The sequence below is a fragment of the Spermophilus citellus genome (genome assembly GCF_964194105.1).
Source record: "Spermophilus citellus genome assembly, chromosome: X".
Lineage (NCBI taxonomy): Eukaryota > Metazoa > Chordata > Mammalia > Rodentia > Sciuridae > Spermophilus > Spermophilus citellus.
Genome location: NC_138190.1, coordinates 41,855,938 through 41,881,889, shown reverse-complemented (window position 1 = coordinate 41,881,889; position 25,952 = coordinate 41,855,938). Strand labels below are relative to the sequence as shown.

The 25,952-nt window shown below is 38.5% G+C and overlaps 1 protein-coding gene across 6 annotated transcripts in view; it reads left to right on the top strand.

Moving 5' to 3' along the window:
- The window catches only part of CLCN5 (chloride voltage-gated channel 5), a 168,601-nt gene that overhangs the window by 129,125 nt on the left and 13,524 nt on the right, over positions 1 to 25,952 (top strand). For 5 of the 6 annotated variants that reach the window (XM_081276762.1, XM_081276763.1, XM_081276760.1 and 2 more), the window contains 5 exons: positions 11,388 to 11,539; positions 14,280 to 14,379; positions 17,946 to 18,133; positions 21,995 to 22,117; positions 23,058 to 23,264. In XM_081276762.1, the coding sequence (XP_081132888.1) occupies positions 11,388 to 11,539; positions 14,280 to 14,379; positions 17,946 to 18,133; positions 21,995 to 22,117; positions 23,058 to 23,264 (770 nt within the window). Of the gene's footprint in view, positions 1 to 9,025; positions 9,166 to 11,387; positions 11,540 to 14,279; positions 14,380 to 17,945; positions 18,134 to 21,994; positions 22,118 to 23,057; positions 23,265 to 25,952 lie in introns of those variants that run through there. The other variant, XM_081276765.1, reaches the window with a different exon arrangement.

Here is a 25,952-nt window from a genome sequence, read left to right as displayed (position 1 = left end):
GTTTCTGGAAGTAGAGGTTTGGTCTTAGACAATCCCCGAGACCGTGGATCCCAGAAGTTTCTTAGACTCACATTGGTCTATACACAGCCTTCAGCAGTTCGTCCAAGTTGCCATTTAAGCTTTTCTACCCAAGTTATGGCTCCAGCCTTTTCAAAAGGTAAGCAGATATTAGCTGTGTCTCTGTGTCTCTTTGGATAAGTCTGTATCTTCAGATGTTGGGTTGATTGTTTATTTTGCAAACCACAGTTCTCTGATGGGTCCACGAAAAAGTCACTGATTTTTCAGTTTGTCTAATCTTTTCTTCTAAGGATGAGCATGATACATTTTAAGCTGTTTACTTGTAGGACTGAGCCAGAAAGCTTTCCATTTATTTTTATTTTTTTAAATATATATATTTTTAGTTGTAGTTGGACACAATACCTTTATTTTATTTATTTTTATGTGGTGCTAAGGATTGAGCCCGGTGCCTCGCACGTGCTAGGTGAGTGCTCTGCTGCTGAGCCACAGCCCCAGTCCCTCCATTTGTTTCCCAATCAGTGAAACACTTTGGTCTACTCTTGATAGAAATATAATATTTTTAAGGGCATTTGGTAGTACTATAATTCCTGAGTGGATTATTTTCCACCCCACCGTGTTCCAATTTATGCCATGTGGTAGAGGAGTTGTGGTAATGCTTCAGGGATGTGGCTTGCATGTTCCAGGGTCTGTGGCTATCAGAGATAATTTAACCATGTTGGTGTAGCCCTAGTTAACCATTTGCCAGAAATGTTGGGTCCCAGGAAGCTACTAGATTATCCTATATTTGACTGACAAACTGAATCTTGCCTCTCTTCTAAGGATTGGTAGCACCATTTTATGATCTTGCCTGAAGAGTGTTCTCAGGTAACTATGCAATTACAATACCATTCAGAATTCCTCAGAGATAAGGTCTTCACAGAAATCATTCCATACAGTACATGAGTGATCATATCAAGAATCATTGTTCAAATAATAAAGCATGAAGTTAGAAGGGACCTTAAAAAATCATACTTGCTCATATCCCTCCATTTTATGGATGAAAAACCTGTAAACTCAGCAAGATTAAGGAAGTTGCCCAAGGTGACAAAGTAGTGAGCTGTGGAGATGGGATTAGAATTCATATCTTCTCATTGCTAGAAAAGTAGGTCCCTCCAATCACAAAGGCTTTTTTCCATTAACTCTCATTTACAAACCAGGCTTTCTTTCTAGTATTCAACAGCAACTATCATGTATCTGTTCCTAAATATCACAGTGGTCTGCTGCCCAAAATATAGGACTGCTCTGCATGTCTCGTCTCTACTGTTCTGAGTTAACTATTTTTCTTTTCAAAATCACTTACACTGGGGGGACCTGGATGTGTAGCTAAGTAGTGGAATCTTTATCTAGCATGCGTGAAGCCCTAGATCCAATCCTAGCACCACACAAAAAAACTTACATAACACATAAATGCACCTCACTATAAAAGATTCAAATAGCACCCATGTAGATAAGATGTGGAAGTCTCCACTCTTCTTCCTACTCTAAACCCAACTGCTGAAAAGAAATCGGTATGCTCCTTTCAATTGTTTCTTCATCCAGTCACACACAAACAGATACACATAAAAACATATTTTAATTATGATTGTTTTAAGTTTTAACCTTTATTTTTATTTATTTGTTTTTTATGTGGTGCGAGAATTGAACCTAGTGCTTCACTCATGCTAGGCAAGTGCCTCACTAATGCTAGGCAACCACTGACCTATAACCACAGCCCTAATTATGATTTTTATTTGCTTTTTTTCATGTGCAATATGTCAGGGATTTTTTTTTAGTTCAGTACACATCTGTCTGCTTCTTTCCTTGCACTAGTCCCCTATTATTGGACACTTTCATTGTTTTCAAGTATTTTACTAATACAAACTAATACTAGGTTTTCGTTAATACAAACAGCACTGCATTGAATAACATATACATATTGGTGTGAAAAAGTGTAACTATTTCCTTAAGGCTAATTTCCAGATGAGATATGTACTTTGTTTTAACCATTCATTTTTCTTTTCTGTCTATGACATCAGAGTCTTCTCAGTGATTTGAGAAAAGTCTCCTGATTGGTATTTCCTCTGTTGGAAGTATTTTCTGCCATCAGAGAATAATTGCTACTCTCTTGTGGGGACTTCTTTTTGGATATTAATAAAGAGAAACCATTGTAGGCTTAATATAGAAAAAAATGAGAGTAATACTGCTTCTAAAAAGTAATTATGTATCTTTATAAAAAATCAAGCTACCTGAAGAATTTCCCAACACATAGCATGTAATGTACATTTCTGGGCTCACTGTCCATCACAGTCTGCATCCCCTTGTCAGCCCTCCAAACATGTCAGTTTGGGAAGGAATGAATGAGGAGCAAATAATAGAGCACAGACCTGTTTTCTTTATATGGACAGCCCTCTGTGCACTTTGACAAATCTAGCCCATTTACTTCCAATTCTACATTGATTTATGTGCCTTTCTGTTCAGTGGGATTCTGCAGATGCCAAGCCAAAAATCCTCATGCTATTTGTCCTAACTCTACTAATTAGCACCCTGGCTGTACTGGTGTAGCAGGTTGGGAACTTCCAGATTGTAGCAGATGCTGGGAGTGGGAGGTATAAAAGACATAGACCCTCAAGCAAATGCCTACAAGGCAGGAGGGATAGGACTGTGTCCAACTGGAAATTAGGAGCCAGAGTTGGTATTAAAGTCTAGATTCATGCTTGTTTTTAGTTTCCCCTGTCCCTTTCTTCTATACCTCATCTTTCTGTTTTCTTAACTCTTGGAAATAATGTCAATACTCTATACCATAGGTTTGTTGCAGTTTTTACAGTTCCATTACCAATTTCCCTCAGCATCCCTTATATTGTCTAGCTCTCAGCAGAGTTAGTAAAGAGTTTCTTCTTCCTTGTCCTTCTGGTGTCTTAGACACTTAGGTTAAAACTTGCAAGTTTAGACCTGCTGTGAGCAAGAACAAAAGCAGTGGTTCCCTAAATGAGAGGAGGGCAGAGGTGATATTCAAATCAACACAGGACACTGACCTATCAGACTGAATGTCAGACTTAGCACTGGGAATGAATCCTGGGGCCTCCTGGGGTTCTAGCTGCTGGATCCAGGAAAAATTCAGGAGTTTCTAAGGAACAGTGGAGGTGGAGAGGGGGTCCTCAGGAAAGAGCTTATTTATCTGTGGCTACAGGGGTATTTCAGTATTTAATGGCTAGTATGTCATATGAATACATACCAATAGAAGAGTCTCCCTGAATAAGTTTTCCAGGGTCAAACTAAAATAGTACATTAAAACACAATGTGGGCCAGGTGCAGTAGTACACACATGTAATCCCAGCAGCTCGAGAGGGTGAGGCAAGTTCAAAGCCTGCCTCAGCAATTTAGTAAGACCCTGTCTCTAAAAAATAAAATGGGCTTGGGATGTGGCTCATTGGTTAAGTGTCCCTGGGTTTCAATCTTTGGTATCAAAAACAAGGGGCTGGGGTTGTGGCTCAGTGGTATGAGTGTTCACTTAGCATGTGTGAGCCTCTGGGTTTGATCCTCAGCACCACATAAAAATAAGTAAATAAAATAAAGGTATTGTGATCAACTACAACTAAGAAAAAAATATTTTAAAAAACCATAATGTGGCTGGGTATAGGAGCACACACTTGAATCCCAGCAATTGGGCAGGCTGAGGCAGGAGGACTACAAATTCAAGGAGAGCCTCTGCAATTTAGAAAGGCCTATCTCAAAAAATAGAAAAGACTGGGGATGTAGCTCAGTGGTAGAACACCTAACTTATATGAGGCCCTGAATAATAATAGTAATAATAATAGCACTGAATAATAATAGTAATAAATTGGTAGTAATAATAATAATAAAGATAATAATATGGTCCAACAGTACTATCCAAGGTTTAGATGGGAGAGCTACATCACTAATATTTGCTTTTTGGCAACTGGATTTGGATAAGCAAGATTGAAAGCAAAATAGAGGCATAAATGACAAGATAGAAGGGTCTCACAAATGTTGATTAATTTTAGTGTTTTAGCTGTAATGTTTTCTCAAATGTGTAGGTGAAATGAAATGTGAAAGCTTATGACTTATTGGGAGATCTTAGAATGGTCAAAGCAGTCCAAGAATGGGAAGTGGGGTGTGCCAGTATGGAGGAGATAAGTGGCACATAATAGACTCTTAGTGTTTGCTGTTATATGGAGGCAAAATTTAAATGACCACAGGATGGATATCTGCTGATGTGTACTAGGCATCATGTTGATTTTTTTTGTTGATATGGTCGTTGTTCCAGCCATGAAAAAATACAATATATCCCTGGGAAACTGAAATACATTTTGAAAGGGACCATTTGAAGTCCTGTGACACATACCAATACCTCAACCCCATTTCTTTGAGTGCTCATTTCTTTCTCTAGGCTATTGGCAACAATTAAGCCCTCCCAACAACTGTGATCTTACTAAAGCCAGTACTTCAAGATCTATGCTGAGGTTTCCTTTTCTACTTTTTCTCCTTGTGTCTTTGTTAGTGTTTAACTAGTTCACTTAATCAGTTACTATTCAGCCCCAAGGTAAATTTCTAATGGCTTCTTGGTTAAGGAATGAAGTAAACATTATTCTCAAATCAGAATTTGTTTTTATGTATTTTAAGGAATGTTTCTAGCCTTAAGCATCAGGTGACTTTTTAGAAAAAAAAATTAGAAAGTGGTTTCCATAATAAGAAATAGGTTAAATGCATTCATTTATATGCCTCCTCATTCAAGCAGTGTGTTTCTAAAGACCCATTGTTAAAAAGTCTTTAAACCTATGTATAACCTATGGGGAAGACTGTTTCAATATTGACTCTTTTCTGAATAGTTTACTGTATGCTTTCCCTGGACTCAGCTAAGGCAAATTAGCCCTTAGGGGGCTTTTCTTCTATCATTCAATTTAAGATCTAATTGTACTTTAACTTGAATTATTTTCCTGTAAGAGCATTAAACTATTTTACCTATAACATTCACTGTGCCTTCAAAACTTGACATAAGTTTTACTCTTTTTCCTATCAGAGGCAAAAATCTAGACTCACCTAAATACCCCAATGTGAGGGTAAAAGAGGAAAAGATTTATGTGATCTGAAGAGAAACTGGAGTCCAATCTGACATTTAGGCTCATTGTTTAATTTTACTCTGCTTTTCTTGCCAGTACATGTACATACAAGAAGCTTACCTCTTTAAACACTGTATTTTGAAAAACATTTTGCATTTTGTTGCTTTGTCTGTACCTCATTATTTGGTCCTGATGCCATTCTTTTTTTCAAAAATTTTATTGTTTTAAAATTTTTTTGTAGTTGTACGTGGACATAATTCCTTTATTTATTTATTTTTATGAGGTGCTGAGGATTGAACCTAGTGCCTCACATGTTCTAGGCAAGTGCTCTACCACTGAGCTACAACCCCAGCCCCTTGCTGCCATTCTTGACTGCTAGGTTTTATGAAGTTATTCTTGCTATTAAATTTTTAAAAATGCTAACAAAAGAAACCAACCAGATGTGGAATATGATTAACAGCTTAAGTTATTTGTAATCAAATCACATATGGGCCAGACACAATCACAGATGCCTATAATCCCAGCAACTGGGGAGGCTGATGCCGGAGGGTTGTGAGTTCAAAGCCAACCTCAGCAACTTAGTGAGACACTGTCTCTAAATAAAATATGCAAAGGTCTAGGGATGTTTCTCAGTGGTTAAGCACCCCTAAGTTCACTCCCTGGTACCAAAACCATCCAACCAAACAAACAAAAAACTCCAACTCAAAATTTTAAAAAAAGGGGCTGGGGATGTAGCACAGTGATGAAGAGCCCCTGGTTTCAAACCCCTCCACCCACAAAGTCAGGCATGACCTATACATTTAAAATATTTAGTTTTCCTACTCTAAAAATTACTATGAATATTTTTAAATCCTTGGTCCACACATGTGCCAAATTCTCATTAAATGTTCTGCTGCTGAACATATTTTCAAAACATTGTTGTAGGAGCCTCCAACAACTTAGAAACCAGGAAATGATCTGTTCAAATCTGCATTCCAAAAAGATAACTCTGCATGCCCCAAAATATTAACTTTTGGGTATTTGTCATAAACTGCATTAAAACTGGCAAACATTTTGTCTTAATTTCATAATAAAACCATTGTCCACCAGGCATGGTGACACATACCTGTAATTCCAGTGTCTTGGGAGGCTGAAGCAGGAGGATCACAAATGTGAGGCTAGCTTCTGCAACTTAGTGAGACCTTGTCTCAAAATAAAAAGGACTGGAGATAACCATTCCTGGGTTGAAACCCCAGTATTGCAAAAGATAAAAAACAGCAATTGTTCTACACTGAGCAGTCTGTAAAATGAACATATGTTAAAGATTACAAATTTGGCAGAGTAGGGAATGGAGACAGAAAAAAATGAAAGAAATATAGCATGTCAGACTCTGAATACTTCTGCTTCATTTCTTATTCCTAAGTGTAAGTAAATCTCATTTTAGCATGAACACTGCATCATACCTACCAGCTTTCTCCTACTTAAAGAAAACAACCTTACATGAGATTTTTTAAAAAGTCCTTTCCTTAGAGTCACTGATAGAACATTTGAAAAACACCAGAAATTTTAGTAAAAGGTATTAACATGGGCCCAGCTATATAATCTATAGATCTATGTATTTTTGAGTACCCCCAAAATAGAGTTCTTTTGCTACATTGGCTGCTAGTACTGTATCTGCTGAAATGTGAAATAATCCAACAAGATAACTCTTATTAAATAATGTGAGTAGATTCTGCAGAGGTCTTCAGATATTACAGATAAAATCCTATTTAATAAAGAGTGACTTTGAAGGAGCTTATGAGGTTGGGCATGTAATCCTCTTTGAATAAAATATACCTAGTTTTCTGAAATTTTAATTGTATAAGACAGTCACACTTGGGCCATAGATGACTGTTTATTTATTTTACAGTTTGTAACTCATTGGCACTTAATATAAATTGCCAAATAATGTAAATTTTCCTCATTAATGCTATATTAGTTCATCCAGAGAGTGAAATGTTAAAATTATGATGAACTGAAAGCATACAAATTTCCTCCAATGCCTCACATTTTATAAGGTGTTGTTGTGTTAACATTTCAGGTCATATTGGACCTTAAGAGCTGATGAAACTAATAACATTTCAGAGCCCCCTACATGTACAGTCTGATTATTGGAGCGCACTGTGTCTGGGTTAATGTTTAACAGTGGCTGTCCTCTTGATTCACTTAGGGAGTTTTAAGATGGCAATTTTATTCTTTTACTGGACTGGCCTTATTGCACTATTAATTAAGACCTGCTTAAAAATAGCCTTCGGAATAGGGCCAGGGAAGGGAAAGCCTTTAGAACAATGGAAATATAGTATTGAATTTATTGTCAGGGCTGCTGTAACTGCTTTCACCCAGGTGAGATTAATGAGTGTCAAAGTCAATGTTGCTTTCTGGGGCAAGCACTACTACTTTTTTTTTTCTTTTGTGGTAATGAGGAATGAATCCAGGAGTGCTCTACCACTGAGCTACATCCCAAGTTCTTTTTATTCTTACTTTTATTTTGACCCATGGTCTTACTAAGTTGCTTGAGGCTGACCTTGAATTTGTGATCCTCCTGCTTTAGCCTTCTGAGTCTCTGGGATTATATGTGCCTCACCACACCCGACAAGAGAGTATTACTACTAAGAAATAACTCATTTTATTGATTGTACTCTGAGGTTTCAAAGTGTCTGGGTGCTTTTAAAGAACTGACCTTGTATGGTAAGTAATTATGCAATTTAGTTTATCCATTTATTTCTTCTTTCCTTCCATCATTTCTTCCTTTTTGTAGTGTTGGAGATTGAACCCAAGGCCTCATGCACACTGAGCACATACTCTACCACTGAGCTGCATCCCCATCCCAAAAATGCTTTTTGTTTTGAAATGAGGTCTGTCCAGGCTGGCTTCCAACTCCTGGGCTCAAAGCAATCCTCCTGCCCAGCCTCTTGAGTAGCTAGGACTATAGATATATAAAACTGCACCTGACTTCACATTATTCTTTTCTTTTTGCAGTACTGGGGATTGAACCCAGGGATACTCTACCACTGAACTACAACTCCAGCCTGTATAATTTTATTTTATTTTATTTTTTTTTAAATTTTGAGACATGGTCTCACTAAGTTACCAAGGCTGGTCTCCATCTTGTGATCCTCCTGCCTCAGCCTCCCAAATTGCTGGGATTACAGGAGTGTGCCATGGCTCCCAGCTTCACATTTTTCTTTAATTATGATACGTCTATAGCAACTAAGATAGGAAACATGTGTACACTTTAAATGGTAATTAAAAGTAATCACTCAGGTGACCACCACCTGGATGAAGAAAAATGACCAGCATTCCAAAAATCCTACCCTTACCATGTGCTCCTCCCAGATGGCAACCTCTGAGTAAATCCAATCTTTCATTTTGTCATATTCTTCCTTCTCTCTATAATGTAATCAATGGATCCTAAAATGATATATTTTAGGTTTGCCTGTTTTTGAACTTACAGGTATAGACTGATAGTGTTGTGTGCTCCTTGCTTCTGGAACCTTCCACTCAGCATTGAGTTTGTAAGGTTTTATTCATGTTATATCTACCCAGTGCATTTTTAAAACCCCTTTTCTCTGTTGTCTCCCTCCTTTTTTTTTTTTTTTTAGTTAGGACCCTTGTAACTGTAAATGATTTGGGACTTTCTGCTAAATGATTGGTCTGAAGGATAAAACTTTGTCTGGACCCCAGTTTTCTGAGCTGACCTGACTGCCCCAAGTTTGATGGCATTGGTTTAGATGAGACTACATCTTTAAGGCTTCCGTGCTCGGTTAAAAATCTTCCTTTCTCCAAGGCTGGTCCAAGGGTCTGGTCACGTGATCCCAACAGTGACATCACACTCTGACCGCCGGGGAGCACTGGTGGCTCTTTAGGTGGCGTTTGTTGCTGTGAAAGGCGGAGAGCGCAGCAAGTGCCCTTCTGAAGCGCCTGGGAGCCAGCGGCGCTCCTTCTGTAAAAGCGCCTCAACCTAAATGACTAAATGCAGGCTGCCAAGGTTATTTCTTCCTTGAGGCAGAAAAAAAGAGAACTGTGATTGAAGGTAAGCAGACTTGAGCCTGACTCAGGACTGAAGCATGCCCCCGGGAGCAGGGGATCTGGAGAATCGCAAGCAGTCTGTAGTAGGATTCTAATCACTGCCTGCCCTTTGCGAGGGGCCTGACAATTGCGTCTCTAACAGGAGACCGACTACGACAAAGGAGGATGATGCGGTGGTGCTCATGTTACCTAGTGATGTAATAGGATTCTTTCTTTCCTGCCAGGACGCTGTTGCAGATCTTCATTTTGCTTTAAGATCCTTAAAGCTGGGGGACTCATTTGATATATATAGGGGGGGAGAGAGAGAGAGAGAGAGAGAGAGAGAGAGAGAGAGAGTGAGAGAGAGAGAGAGAGAGAGAGAGAGAGAGAGAGAGAGAGAGAGAAACATTAGATAGCTTTCAGATGCTTTTAAAAATCAGTTTCACAAAATCCTTTCTTTCTTTCTCCCCCCCCCTCTTTTTTTTTTTTTTCTTCCTGAAAGAACTCTCAAGCCAGAGAAAATTCAAGGGAAGCCTTAAGCTGCTTTTAAAAGTCAATTTTTGGTTGTCTGGAGTCCTGTGTTCATGTCAGCATTTGACTTAGGAATTGAAACAGTTTAGTCCCCCTCTCCCCCCCATATGCACTTTATTCTCTTTCTGCCCTTATTTCCTAGCTGGCTTTCCTCTCCAAACTCTCAAACAACACACCAGCTTTCATCTTTATCAGCATGACACTGACATGATAGGAAATGCTGGGCTGGTGATTCAGCAGCCATTCATTTTACAGCCAGGTACCAGTGAAGATATGGAAAGGACTTTGCTTTGGGGTTTTAAGATTAACTTGTTCACCTCCTGTGCCACCTCCCTGTCCTACCTGCTTCCTCCAGATGCTATGAACTCTGCTGAGCTTTTCCTTTCAAATGTGTACATTGCTTGTGTAAAGTGTGCTGAATTAGACATTCAGCAGAATTACAGTTGGTAAAACACATACAGCTTGGCATATTCATTCAAACTTACCCCATGAGCGTGCTGAAGTTGTCTGGTAGGAGTTTCTAGTGAAAGTGGGCATGCCAGTAGCGGGGAGGGAGTCAGTGGCGGCCCACTCGGGCCTTCTCTGCAGAAGAAGTCATTACCAAACAGTTTGGATGAAACCTTGTCCTGCCAAGGTTGTCCCTGCTGCAAATATGAGCTTTGGCTCCATGCATTAAATGATGGCATTACTCTGCATTTCTCCTTCCTGTGTGCAATTTGCATAAATTCCTCAATACTGTTTCACATTTTGTGTTTAATAGCTAAATATTGTTTCATCAGATGATTCTGCCAAAATATTTTGAACAAGTACGTTAAGCAGTACTAACCATGTGTGAGTACAACTGTTTCGATACTTCTCCCTTGTCCCTGCCATCCATCAAATACATGCATCTTGTTTCAGCTGATATTTATTGAGTATCAGGAATGTGTCAGGCACTGTGGAGAAGACAATGATGAATCAGATACAGGACTACCAGCTTTTAATCTAGAAAGGAAGATAAAAAAATACACATAAGTAATTGTGATGGAAATGCTGAAAGTGAAGCAAGTAAAGGACCATGAGAGATGGGCAAATGGGTGTTATTTTTCTAATTGAAAGATCAGAGAAGGACATCTTATCACTGAGCCATGCACTGTTCTCTAAATCTCTACTTGGAAATCTTCGACTTTCTGACATGTTAGAGTTTCTATGAGCCCATTATATTAGGAATCAAAGTCTTCTGCCTATTGAAGGGAAATTTTTACATTCCAGGTAGCTTAACTCTTGAAGAGGCTTACATGCTTTCTTTGGAGTCCCTGGTTAGGCAAAAGCCATCTCATAGGATTGAATTACTGCCTTATAATTGTAAAATAGTTCTTGATGTGATATGTCTGCAAAGACCTTTGACCCTTTTGTCTGTCTTCCATAAACTGAAGTAACTACACTGCTCCAAACTCCTTCCTGTTTTTTCTGTAAATCCTTTCTCATTGCAGATCAACTCCTGTCATTACTCTCTTTGTACTATTGCTCTCATCTGTCCCTTTCCATTCACACTGCCTTTAGTTACTCATCAAATGGGCCTAGATCACAAAACCTCTGAATGTGATGGACATACCTACCAGGTAAGGATATTGCACACTCTAACTGTAGTCATCTGATAGTTTAAAGGCTCACCTGTTGGAGCTAAGAAAAGAGGTGTTAAAATGAAGTAAAATGTCTGTTTCCCATTCAATATAGGGAACAAGTCATACAATGGTGGAGGAATAGGTTCTTCAAATAGGATCATGGACTTCTTGGAGGAGCCAATACCAGGTGTAGGTACCTATGATGATTTCAACACAATTGATTGGGTGAGAGAGAAGTCTCGAGACCGGGATAGACACCGAGAGGTAAGACAAAGGATGCTACGTGAGTGTTAGGAAATACTGGGGGAATTGTTAGAAAATACTTTTTATTTTTTTTTCCTTTCTTCAGTCCTGGATGTGACTGAATTTGATATCTATTATCAATGTAGGGTTTAATTTTTAACTTATTTTGAAAGACATCTTGAATATTATTTTTATCTTAGATGCTTTACAAAATTGTATTTATTGATGATTTGTCTTCCTAAAATAAGGGATTAAAAATGGTCCTTACAGCCCTGGAATGGCTATAAGTGCCTTTGAAGAGGTGAAAACAATCTTTAAAGAGGGTGGCAAAATTAAAGTCAAAGATCTCCCTCCCCCTTCTCATCTCCCTTTTGTGGGTTTTTCCTTGAAGAATTTTAAAACTAAAATAAGTTAGTGGGCTCCTTTTAAAGGAATAAAAGAGAAAAATTCTCATAGCCCTGGTGTTTACTGAATCATAGGGGATGAATTCCTTATGATTATAGCTCTTGTACAACCATAAAACTCAAATAAATTCATGTATTCAACTCATACCACAAGACCAATCAGTTCAGATTAAGGACATTAATTTAATGCAATAGGTAACAGATGGTAATTAGAGTTATGGCAGAGGTTCTTTTGATTTTGGCAAGAGAATTTCCACACTTTTCTCTTTTCAAAGTATTGTGGAAAACTCTCAGAGCAATCTGCCAAGGTCATTTGCCTTTAATTTGTTGCTGTGTATCATTTAACTTAGGGAATCCAAATTTCTAGTTTGCATAAGGGCCACAATGGAGAGCTCATTAAAAATAGTAGGTGTCAGGGCTGGGGCTATAGCTCAGTGGTAGAGCACTTTCCTCACAGTTGTGATACCCTGGATTCGATCCTCAGCACCACATAAAAATAAATTTAAAAATAAATAAACAAATAAGTAAAGGGATTGTGTCCATCTACAACTAAAAAACTTAAAAAAATAGTAAGTGTCCAACCTTAGCCCAACAATTGTCAGTAGGTGATCCCCTGGTAAGTCATTTCTTTAGGCCACAGTAGTAGTAGCATTTTTAATGTTTTGTTTTGTTTTGTTTTAGTTGTAGAGGGACACATTTGTTTATTTTTATGTGGTACTAAGGGTTAAACCCAGTGCTTCACACATGCTAGGCAAGTTCTCTACTATTTAACCACCACCCCAGCCCAGTAGTAGTATTTTTTCCTTTACTATTTCTACTTTGACTCAAATTAAAAATGTGATTGTTCAGCTGACCCCATTCTCTCCTGAATTCACAATTTCCTCCTTTCAGAGCCAAGCAAATCTCTTGAGCGGTCAGGTGGAAATCTGTCTGTCTTTCTTTCAATGCTGGGGATGGAACCCAGGGCCTGGTAAATGCTAGGCAAGTGCTCCACTACTGAGCCACACCCCCAGCCTTTGCCTTTCATTCTTAAGCCCTTTCCCAGCTCTTGATTGATTTTCTCAGGACCACCTGAACCCCTGAGAGTCAGGTTGTTCTGGATACAGGCTTTGAGAAATTCCTTCTTAATCCGTGGAATTGTGGTAATTCTACTGTTATCACAACTCAAAAGGGTGATCATATAAGGCATTATGTGTTTTTCCTAAGATTTCTGGAGTATACTCCATAATCTTTTTATCATATCAATTAATCAGGCAGACTTTAGAACTGAGAATCTTGCTGGCTTTAGAATTTCTGCTTTCAGAGTTCAGTTTGTCATCAGTTGCATATTCACATTATTCAAATTGTGAGAGTCACCTGTGATATGACAAGAGCATATTTCTCCTATTAATGGTTGCATCTGAGATAAATGATAACAATTAGGAATCCAAAACTGAAGTGCATTTATCACATGGTCTATGGGAACATTTTTCCCCCTAGCATTAATGATTCGTTATCAGAAAGAAAATAATGTCACAGGGAAAAAACATGTAACCTCATCTATTTTCAGCACTGATATTGGAAACAGTGTCATAGATCAAAATGCATTTTTAAATTTCTTTTGAAATTTTCAGCTTATTGTGATGTTGTAGGCGAAGGTAGGACAGCTAAATCAACTACTTCCGGTCTAATAAATAATGGTACAGAAAAGGGACAAGTACCCATGACAAAACTGGCAGAATGTTGGTTTTAAAAATATGGACACTGAAAGGTTAAATTGACCAGGCTGGGAATAAAAGGTAAAACTTTCCTTATCTTCTGATAGCCTTAGCTTGTGCCTTCAGGTTTCTAAAAAAAATGAAAGAAACACATCTCTGGTATCACTAAGTATCTGTGATTAATATAAAATTAGGGGTTCATGGGATTGGGTGTTAGAACTTGCCTAACCTGAAACATGGCTCTATGAAATAAACCACAGATTGTACTTTCATCATTCACATAAGTCTCTGTTTGTTTATATTTTCGAGACAAACTATTTTCTGGTTTCAAATGACTGTCCTTGGGATAGCTGATGTCCAAGACAGAAAGAGATCCCTACAATAAGTAAAAGATTGACATTCTAAGAAATTACTGACTAAATAGGGAAGCCTTAGATAAGGTACTTGTGAGCAACACAGTACTACAGTTGAAGGTAGAGTACAGGAAACCTCAAAGTTCTTGGTGAAATCCATTCAGCTAAAGATTGTATGAGAAGTAATTTTCCATGGGTCTCTATTCCCAGGTGATTATCATTGTATTTCCTTACTGAGCAATTTTGAGGTGAAGGAAGAGTGTGTATAGCATATACCAATAGTTTTTTTGTTTTCATTTTCTCTTAGATCACCAATAAAAGCAAAGAGTCAACATGGGCCTTAATTCACAGTGTGAGCGATGCATTTTCCGGCTGGTTGTTGATGCTCCTTATTGGACTTTTATCAGGTATGGTCAACTATGGTAGTTTTCAAAACAAATCTCTGAAAATTGTGTTGTGCCCCTCCCCCAAGTTATGAACTGGCCTGTATGCTGTTTTTCTACCTGAAATGAATCTCCTACCTTAAACAAATGAAGAACTGCATTTAAACATCTTTTGTCTGTTATAACATACCATTTTCATTTTTGGGGGGTGGGTACCAGGGATTGAACTCGGGGGCACTCAACAAGCCCTATTGTGTATTTTGAGACAGGGTCTTACTGAGTTGCTTAGTGCCTCCCTAAATTGCTGAGGCTAGCTTTGAATTCATGATCCTCCTGCCTCAGCCTCCCAAGCAGCTGACATTACAGGTGTGCACCACTGGGCCTGGCCCATTTTCACTTTAGTACTTCTCTTGAGGAAGAGCCCTTCTGTTAGAGATCATCAGGCATTTTTTTTTGTTTTGTTTTTGACACATATATTCCAATTTTTATTTAAAAACAGTTTTTTAAAAAGTATCTGAATGGAATTTAGGAGAGCAGATGCATACAAGAATTCCCTGAGACAGCTGTTTCTTGAACTTTTGTCTACTCTTTCATTTGGTGGTATATAAAGGCCTGTGACATAGTCCATTCTCTCAAGGAATTTCTCATTGTATTCTTTCATGGTGGCTGAGCAGTGAGATGGTACCACCTCTTTCTTTGTTTTATTTATTTATACCACCTTTTTCTATTAGCTCTATCAGCTTCCTTTACCACTCAAAATAATATAGGCTAAGTATCCCTTATCCAAAATACTTGCAGACAGAAGTATTTCAGATTTTTTTTGGTTTTGGAATATTTTCATATACATAAGATATTTGGAGGAAGAGACCCAAATCTAAACTTGAAATTTATTTATTTTATTTTATATTTTGTTGTGCTGGGGATGGAACACATAGCCTTCCTTGTACTTTCAACTCTTGCACTCTAACAAGGAACTATATTCCAAGTCTCCATTTATGTTTTATATATACCTTGCACACATAGCTGGAAGGTAATTTTATACAGTATTTTTAGACCATATGAATTTTGATTATGGTCCATCTTCAGAGGTCAGATGTGGAATTTTCCATTTTTGCTGATATGTTGGAGTTCAGAAAGTTCTGGATTGTGGAGCTTTCCAGATTAGGGATTCTTAAACTGTATACAGTCTAAGTAAAACTAGTATATATGCTATGCAAATATAGCTTTAAAACAAGTTCTCAAATAGGCTTCTATTATGGGGGAAGCAGAGAGCCAAGGATGCCAGGCAGAGATGCCAAAGGTATGTACTTATAGCATTAAATGATGCCAGGTACAATGACACATACCTGTAATCCCAGGCACTTGGGAGGATGAGGCAGGAGGATCACAGTCCAAGGCCAGCCTCAGCAATTTACCAAGGCTCTAGGAAACTTAGCAAGATCCTGTCTCAGAATAAAAAAAAGTGATGGGGATGTGACTCAGAAGTAGAGAACTGTAGGCTCAATCCCAAATACCAGAAAATAAATTGAAAATAAAAGATGGGGCCTAGGTGTATCTAGAATCTTAGACTGAAATAGAAATTATGTGTGTCCAGGCAAGGTAGCACATGTCTGTAATCACAGAGGCTCAGGAGACTGAGGCAGGAGGATCACAAGTTCAAAGCCAGCCTCAGCAACTTAGCAAGTCCCTAAGCAACTTAGAGGGACCTGTCTCAAAATTAAAAAAAAAAAAAAAAGGACTGGGGATATGGCTTTGTGGTTAAATGACCCTAAGTTCAATCCCTGGTACAGAAAAAAGAAAAAAAATAGAAGAAGAAATTAGGTGGAAGAGCCAGAGGAGATGGTATTAGAGGGTAGGTAACAGTCCAGGATCTAGTTTCAGGTAGCTAGAGATTGAATTTCAGTCCCACTACATTTTTGGTGGCTTTGGATAAGTTTCTTATTAACCCCTATAAGCTTTAGTTTACTGACCTGTCAAATGGAGACAATAACAGTACCTACATTAAGAGTTTCTGTGAGGATTAAATAGGATATGGCACTTAACACAGTAACCAGTTGTTAATAATGCTGCTATTACCAAGGGATAATGATTCATGAGCCACAAAGTAGAAAATGGCTACTTTAAATTTTAAAAAATGGCTTATATTCATAGCTAGATTTTTATCTAGGATAAGGGTTGGAAAACTTTTTCTATAAAGGGGCCAGCTAATAAATATTTTAGCACCTATTCCACTCTGCTGATGTGACATGAAAGCAGCTATAGATCACAGGTGAACAAATGAGCTTGGCTGCCACCAGGACGTTTTTATTTACAAATAAAGGATTGGCCCTTGGGAAGTAGTTTGCAAACCCATGGTCTAGGATGTTAACTCTGCTCTTTTTGACTCATACAGGGTGAGAGAGCATGGTGAGTTTGGAATTGGGTGGTCTGTGATGCAAAATATTGCAGAGAGCTAAAGAGAAGGAAGATGACAGGAAAAGGATATACAGCCTAGAAGTTAGGAGCACATCAATGACCTTGAAAAATCATCTCAGATATATTGAAAGAGCCATATTTCAAGGCACAGAAGCTAGTGTAGAGGTTTAGGTAGTCATTGGGGAAAAAAGGAGGGGCAAAATCTTAAAATGATAACAAGGAGAAGGGATAGCATTTTATTCTTTGGCGCAGGGGAAACCTAATAAAATTTGTAACTGGCAAAGAAAGGGCTGATTGAGAGGAGGAGGAAGACAGGTAGAAATAAAAGGAAGGATAAGATGGTGGGTAATAGCGTTGGGTAAAATAAGACATGCACACATGAAATAACCAGAGAATAAGTCAAACTATATAACATCTTGTTAATTTTCTAAGTCCAGGCAGACTCACTATGACTCAATATGAATTAGAAAGAAGTGAAGGCTGGAGGGTGGGGTGGCCAAAAGTAGGTGTCAAACAACGTGCTAGATTTGACTAGGGTATTCAAGGATGTAAATAGCCTGTGCTAACACTTTTAGCACCTACCAAAACACACACATGACATGGCCTCTTGCCTGGTGGAATGTAGGCGTCATATCCTCCACTTTTTAATGTATTTCTTGTCACTAGGTGGTCAGTGACTATTTTTCTTTCCCCCATACACAAGGGTATTTTGTTTTTAAGCACTGGAGAGCAACAATAGAAGCAGTGTGTCTGAGTGCAAGAACAGTCTGGGAATTCAGGGGCTGTGAATTTTATGATGTCTTTACTATTTCCCTAAAGCATGACTTTGGGTCATTTAATTTCTCTATGCCAGAGTTTCTTCATCTGGAAGACAGAAATGAAGAGAAGGCCAGAATCTAAAGCACTATAACTATCTTAACCCTATCAGTGGACTAGCTATAATACATATGTCCCCAGTTCACTCCCAACCAACTGTTGTTGTTCTCCCTGAGTCCCTCCTGTATACAGACACCAGTGTTTCATGGGGAGATAATGAGTGAAAACCAAGCCAATGTATGTGCTCGTCAGTTATTTTGATTTCTTTTCCCTTGTTTTTGCTGACAAAACTTTGATTACTGAAGAACAGAGTATCAGAAATGGAATTTAACTTTGGTCTTCTCTCCCTCACAAACCAGGTTCCTTAGCTGGTCTGATAGACATCTCTGCTCATTGGATGACAGACTTAAAAGAAGGCATATGCACAGGAGGGTTCTGGTTTAACCATGAACACTGTTGCTGGAACTCTGAACATGTCACCTTTGAAGACAGAGACAAGTGTCCAGAGTGGAATAGTTGGTCCCAACTTATCATCAACACAGATGAGGTAACATACAGTGATGATTTCGGAACCACTAGATTTTATTCTTACATTTATTTCATTTCTGATATTGTACTTGTGGCTATTGTGGAATCTCCCCCTGTATTTCTTTTTATAAAAAGGGGAACACATGCCAGCTGCCTTGTTCTGTGGTTTATGCACAATCCTATTTCCATCTCTTCTGACATGGGCAATCAGTTGTTGCTTATCTTTAAAATGTTGGTTTGTTTAAAATAAGCCCAGCAAGTCTTCTGAGTTGTTAGAATACAATATAACTGAATATGTCTTTCCCTAATAATTTCAATGGGAATGTCAGAAGCACCTAACAGGTAAGCTATGATTTATAATGAAGGAGGGAATGGGCTAAAAATGTGTTTAGGGCTAGGGGAGTGGTTCAGTGGCAGAGCATTTGCCTAGCATGTTCAAGATCCTGGGTTTGATCCCAAGCACCACACAAAAAATTTCATTTAAAATCTGTTTATCATATGAACACCAAAAGTGATTGGTTCCCAAGTGTCTCATTAGAATACTAAAACATATGATATAGTCCATGTCAAAATAACAGAAACCCGGGCTGGGATTTGTAGCTCAGTGGTAAAGTGCTTGCATAGCACATGTTAGGCACTGGGTTTGATGCTCAGCACTACATAAAAATAAATAAATAAAATAAAGTTACTATGTCCATCTACAACTAAAAATGTTTTTTTTAAATAACAGAAACCTAGGAATAAAGTTGCTTATAGTCACATCTTGCAATCAAATCAACATTTTTATTGTCCTCTAGCATGTGTTTTTTGGTGCACAAGTGATTTTGTTTTTTGGTTCATTTCCTTTCTCTTACCACTTTGTTATGTTAGCTCTCTCCCACTGAAAATGAAAGCACATAAAACAAACTCTCAACTCCCAATTCCACTCTTTTACCAACTACATTGGGTACCATTTTAGCTCTCTACTCCTCCACTCTGTTGGTAAAGTGGGGAAAGCAAGACTAGGACATATGCTTATACTCTGAAATTTTATTTTTGAAAACATATCACATATAAATAGAGAGTTAAAGAAGTAGAGAGCAAAATAGTGGTCACTGGAGGCTGGGAAGTGAGAGGGGATTGGGGAGAGAGAGGTTGGATAATGGGTACCAAAATCCAGTTAGATAGAAGGAATACTCTCTGTCTCCAGCACAGAAGGGTGATTATAGAAACTTCAAGATCTCTGTTTTAGCTCTGTTTCCAGGTCCCACCTCCCTTTACCCTTTGTACTGTCTTAGATTAGAATAGTTTGGGAGGTCCTGGAATTCAGGGTGAGTGAAGGTGGGTGGATGCATGTGTTTCCCTTGCTTTTGATGAGACACTTTTGAAAAGAGTAATTACAAATTTCTAGGAAGTATTAAAACAGCTGTACAAGGAGATCCTCTATATGCTTCACTCAGCCTCCCTAAATAACACCTTGCATAATGATGACAAATAGTATAAGAAATTGACTTAGGTACAAACCACAGACCTAATTTTACCAGTTTTACACTGACTGATTTGAGATAGAGTTCTTTGTGATTTTATCCCATGTGTAGTTTTGTATAATCACCAGCACAGTGAAAATGTAGGACAGTTCTACGACCACAAGGCTCCCTCATACTGTCTGTCCCTATATAGTTGTGTGTGTGTGTGTGTGTGTGTGTGTGTGTGTGTGTGTGTGTGTGGTGTGTGTGTGTGTTCCAGTAGTTACTGTCAAACCAGACCTGGAGTTTGAGATTTGCTTGAGCAACAACTATCTCTGGCTTTCCTTTTTATGAATGAAATCCTAGCCTGGGGAAAGAGTCTTCTAGGTTTTAGGAAACCTTCTCCTGCCAAGAATTTGGCCTCATCTGTGCCTCTGGCCTGTTTGTTACTTTACCCTTTACTCCCTTTCCCTCTTTGTTTTGTACCTCTGGAGTCTCCTTGCTCCTAGGCTACATTTGAAAGGCAAGGAGATACCAATTGTCTGTGCCCTTTGAGGAGCTAAAATCATGGAAAACCTGTATCAAGCTTATAGCATAGGAAAAAAAAAACCTGAGCACTCTTTGTCTAGGTCAGTGAATTATGTAAATAATGTTTTGTATTTTGAAAAGTCAAAAAGTCCATTGAGTTTTGTATTCCATGTAATTTGAATGAATTTCAACTCCTAATATTTCTACCAACAAGCATAACCTCCTAGTGTCCAAAATTGCTTTTTTGTAAGGCATGACTATTTACCAGTCCATTAATTTTAATGAATACTTATTTGTGGTCCAAACTAGATTTCTTTTGTAGCATACTTCATTATCAAAGGGAATAGTCTCAAAGGTATATTCTCTCCATTTTAAAAATAGTTAAAGGTGCTGGGGATGTAGCTCAGTGGTAGAACACTTGACTAACGTACATGGCCCTGAGTTCAATGCTGAGTACATAAGAAACATTGCCATTTTATTCTTTGAAATATATGTCATCAAACTTTCTACTCACATACTTGTTGCTGCATCTCTAAAGATATCATCATTATATATGGGATCTTAAATAAACTAGGTTGGTAAAATGATGGTTCCTAGGGACAAAGAGTAGAAGGAGATGGGAAGTAGGCCAAAGGTATGAATTTGTAGTTAGGTGGGATGAATAAATCTAGAGATCTAATATAACATGTAAGGATTATAGTTAATATTGTTGCTGGGCTCAGTGGCACAAGCCTGTAATCCTAACTACTCAAGAGGCTGAGGCAGGAGTATTGCAAGTTCAAAGCCAGCCTCAGCAATTTAGCAAGACCTTGTCTTAAAAAATTAAAAAAAAAAAGGTTTGAATGTAGGTTGGTGATAGAGCACCCCTGGGTTGAATCCCCCAATGCAATAATAATAATAATAAGTACTGAAATTTTGCTAAAAGATTTTACATGCTATTACCACACATATGAAGAAAGGCTACATGGAAGGTGATGATTATGTATGTCTTTTGATTGTAATAATCATTTCATTATGTAGATGCATATGAAAACATCAGGGCCATGAGTGTAGCTCAGTGGCAGAGCATGTACTTAGCATTTACAAGGCCCTGGGTTCAATCCCCATCACCTAAACAACAAAACAAAATGAAAAACATTATATTGTATACTTTAAACATATGCAGTAAACAAAAAAAATTACCAGGCACAGTGGTGCATGCCTATAATCCCAGAGACTCAGGAGGCAAAGGCAGGAGGACCACAAGGTCAAGGACAGCCTCAGCAACTTAGTAATACCCTGTCACAAAAGAAATAGAAAAGGGCTGGGAAAGTAGCTCAGTAGTGGAACAGTCCTGGGTTTGGTCCCCAGTACCACAAGAAAAAAGGAAGGGAAAAATGGGATCGAGGATGGAAGGAAAACCACCCAAGAATGTTAGTCACTGCAATATCCTGTGAGATTTTGACACCAAGATAGGGAGCCAAAGGTGAGTGTAATGAAATTTTAGAGCTGGACTTCACTTCAAACGTGTAGCCAGGGTTTAGCCATTTCATTAAAAGAACTGATAAAATGCTTGGTAAAATTGATACAGGATCATATATATTAGACTATAAAACCTATCAAAGCACTCACATAAACAGTGAATTTTGGTTCAGGGTTTTGAGTTTGATCTTCTTCCTGTCCATTCCTAAAATCCATTGTGAATTTCCTTTAGGTGTAACAAAGCATTTTAATTTTCAATACCAGGTGACCTGACTGTATCAGTTGTTGCCTTGTTGAACAATCTGGAAAGAAATATTTGAGCAAATTAATATAGGCCTTTTCCTTCTGAACTCTTTCCTGTAAAACCATGACTCAGAAGAGCCCCATACCTCACTGAGGTAATCTCAGCTAAAATGAACTTCTCTCTCTTTTTTTGCCTGTTCTAGGGGGCCTTTGCCTACATAGTCAATTATTTCATGTATGTCCTCTGGGCTCTCCTATTTGCCTTCCTTGCTGTATCTCTTGTCAAGGTGTTTGCACCTTATGCCTGTGGCTCTGGAATTCCTGAGGTGAGTATATTGAAATGGTTTATGAATGGTAACAATATTAATCTTTTTGGTTAAAAGCTTTTAGTGTGTGTTCCGGCCTGTACCATAATTTGGTAAATATTAAACAGAGTCAGATTCTGCGGCCTCTTTAAGTTCTCCCTGAAGCCTTCTCCTAGCCTAGGTGACCTGGAAACTAAAAGGGGTTGATTCTGAGCCTACTGAGGGTTCCTGTTAAACCAGGCTCCTAAACACCTCCCCCAGTCCTTACCCAAGAAGTTCCCAGGGTAAGCCCCAAGATTCTGACCACAAAAAAACAGTGGAATTATCAACTCTGGTAGAGCAAAAGAAATAAAACCATTTCCCTATAATTTCCCCCTACCTTTCCCACAATATAATTTAGGCTATAGGGAATTCCTATTTCTAACTACTTTTGATATAGGTTGTTTTATGGTGACTAAAACCACTGAAATTTTACGTCACCAGAATGACCTTGCCCCTGTCTGTTTCTTGACCAAGTAGTAGTCATTTCTTTGGCAGGAGATCAAGATTATATCTAATCTTTCAGGTTGGTTCCAGAACATTGACCTTGCTCTCTCAGAACATACCCCTTAGGCCACCATTTTGTAAACTAAGGGAAACATCTATTCCTCCCCATCTGCCTTCTTGAATTTCTCCAGCTATCCATTCTCATATATAGTATGCACTTGTCCAGATGTCACATTGCTCCCATTCTCACCACCACCACCACCAAAAAAGGGGGAGGGGGGGACATGAAAGCTTGAAGAATAGTTCCACCTTTCTTGAACTCCTGAGCTCCCTCCCAAACTGGGTTCACTTTAAATCAAGCATTTATACCTCCCTTGTTCAAAAGGTGTAGTTTCTATGATGAGGCCCAGATTTTTGCTTCTTAATCTTGTTTTACTTCCTTAGTCTATGTTCAATCTCTCTGTTTGTCCTGCAGATAAAAACTATCTTGAGTGGTTTCATTATTAGGGGCTATTTGGGTAAGTGGACCCTGGTTATCAAAACCATCACCTTGGTGCTGGCAGTGTCCTCTGGCTTGAGCCTGGGCAAAGAGGGCCCCCTAGTGCACGTGGCTTGCTGCTGTGGGAACATTCTTTGCCACTGCTTCAACAAATACAGGAAGAATGAAGCCAAACGCAGAGAGGTAATGAAAAATGGCCTTAATAGTTACTTTTTACATGAGCACTTAAGTGATACAGTATTATGAATGCAAATCTGGGAATTCTTCCATAGTGAATGCAAACACCCTTTGACTCAGAAAGTTCACTTCTAGGAATTTATCCTATAGGCATCCTAGCATGTGTGTTCACACAGATTTTTGGGGATAGTCAGTACACTGTTTATCGAAATAGTGAAAATCCGAAGCAACCAAAGTGTCCATCAAGAAGGGACTAATCAAAACAATATCCTGCCTGTACAATAGAATATTATGCAACCCTTAAAAAGAATGAGGTAGTCCTACATATGATATTCTGGTGATAGAATAATATTAAATTTTAAAAGTCAGTTCGTGACTGATATGCATATTGTAATTCAGGTAACATTTCAAAAATGTTTATATCTATGAACTTACTATGTCTGTAAAATGGGTTTACCCTAAGTTGTTAAAAATGTCTACTTCTGGTGAGTTGGCCAGTGAGCTGGTAGGGAAAGAGAAGTAATGACTTTAACTTTTTATTATCTATAATCCTATGCAAGCATATGTTGCTTCTTTACAAAAGGAGTTACAAATTTTTTAACAGATTTTTAAAGAAGATTTTGTGGGGGGTACTGGGGATTGAACTCGGGGGCACTCAACCACTGAGGCACATCCCCAGCCCTATTTTGTATTTTATTTAGAGAGAGAGTCTCACTGAGTTGCTAAGTACCTCGCCATTGCTGAGGCTGGCTCTGAACTCACGATCCTTCTGCCTCAGCCTCCCAAGCTGCTGGGATTATAGGCATGTGTTGTTGCACCTGTCTGAAGAAGATTTCTATTCCTTTTTCCCTCCTTGGTATTGTGGATTGAACCCAGGTGTCCTCTCATCCTCAGACATTTTTATTTTTTATTTTGAAATAGCTTCATGCTAAGTTGAGGGTCTCTTACTGAGTTGCTGAGGCTGGCCTCAAACTTGAGATCCTCCTTCCTCAGCCTCTATGCACCACTGCACCTGGCAGACCTTGTTTATTTCCTATGCAAGAGTAAATATAAATGCAGTATGCAATTCAGGTGTCAACATTTTTATCTTTATTTCTACCTAAGGGCACACTTGACTTGGTTTCTCTCTGGATTAGACCTCACTCTGCCTCCTGCCTCAGCTCTGCTAAACACCCACCCCCACCGGGCTAAATTAGCATCGCTGTAGTTGTTCTCAAATTTATTCAGTTCTTAATGTATGCTCTTTTGAAGAGGAACATTTTTAAAATGTTCCAAGCCATTGGTTCCTTTTTCGTCCTGCTATAATTAAGGACCTAAGGAAATAATGGTTCTAGCTTATTTTCCTTGAATTACAAAGCAAGCACATGTAATGGATCAAAGATCAAGGTGATTTCATTAAGAAAGATGCTTCACAAGTCTGGAATCTAGTGATTTCTTCTGAAAACAAAAGAAAACAAATAGGTTTTCAAAAACAAAACAAAAAAGGTTAACCGCAAGACCTAGAAGGAAACTGAAAGGCACTGAGGTTTCAAATATGAAATAAATTTTGATAGTTCAAGGGAGAAAGTTCCTGATACACATAGAAAGGAGAGGAAAATAGCAGAAGTGACATGGGCTTATGTAGAAGACTGTTTATGTATGTGTTATGTGGTAGAGGGACACAAAGGTCGTGTTAAAACGGGGAGGTTGTTAAACAGAGATAATATACAATGGAAGCAACAGAGTTGAAGGGAAAAAAAAACCATTTTAACGGGCAAGAATAAAGTTTGGATTGTTGCTGGTTTTCCATTGGTGGAGATGAGTTTGAAACTATAGATTGCTGGTTACTTTCCATCCAGAAAATTGTCATTTTTGCTCAAATACTCCCCTATATTATGAAAGGGAAATTTGATTTGCCTGTTTCTCTGTACAGATGCCAAATATTTCTCTGAGTAGATTCATGGATACTTGGATCTCAAATTTACTTCCTACTCCTCATTTAGACTATCCAGTTATCTTTTCCTATTGTTCTTACCATCGGTGGTACCCTTTTGTGGCCAGTAGCCTTGGCCAAGATGGCTGAGATTAAAACCGATTTGAGAAGGATGGGCATAGATTGATTTTACCTTGCAGTAGATAATTAAAGCAGCAGCCAGCTCAATCCTTCTTCTCCACCCTAATTCATCCTAAAACACAGTGAAATCCTGTGTCTCAAGTTGCATGTTGGCTGTCTGAAATGAAAAGCCATTTTAGCTATGAATTCCCTTTCTCCTCCAATTAGCTCTTTCTCCACAGCAACTAGAATCCAAGGGAAGGACTCTGTCTTTCTATGGTACTATGCTTTGTTTGCCATCATCAGTGTTTGTCTTGTACATTTTACATGCTCACACACGCCTACACACAGAGGTGACACTCTAAATATCACTCGTTCTCTTTCCCTCTAACAGCTTCTTCTTCTCCTCCTTAGCCCCTTTCCTTGCTGTGCCTAAACATATTTAGCATTTTCTCTTCCTTTAAAAATCGAGCTGCCTTCCTATTTCTGTTTCTAAAGGTTAATGGGCATAGAGTAGGGCACACAGTATGGAAAGCTAAATGTCTGTTGTATAAATAATGCAGCTTCGAAGAGCTGTGAGCCAATTGTAATTTCAGTTTTGTATCATTAGAGCCTTCTTTAACATCTCATTTGAAAAACATTCCTTTGCAAAGTGCTATGTA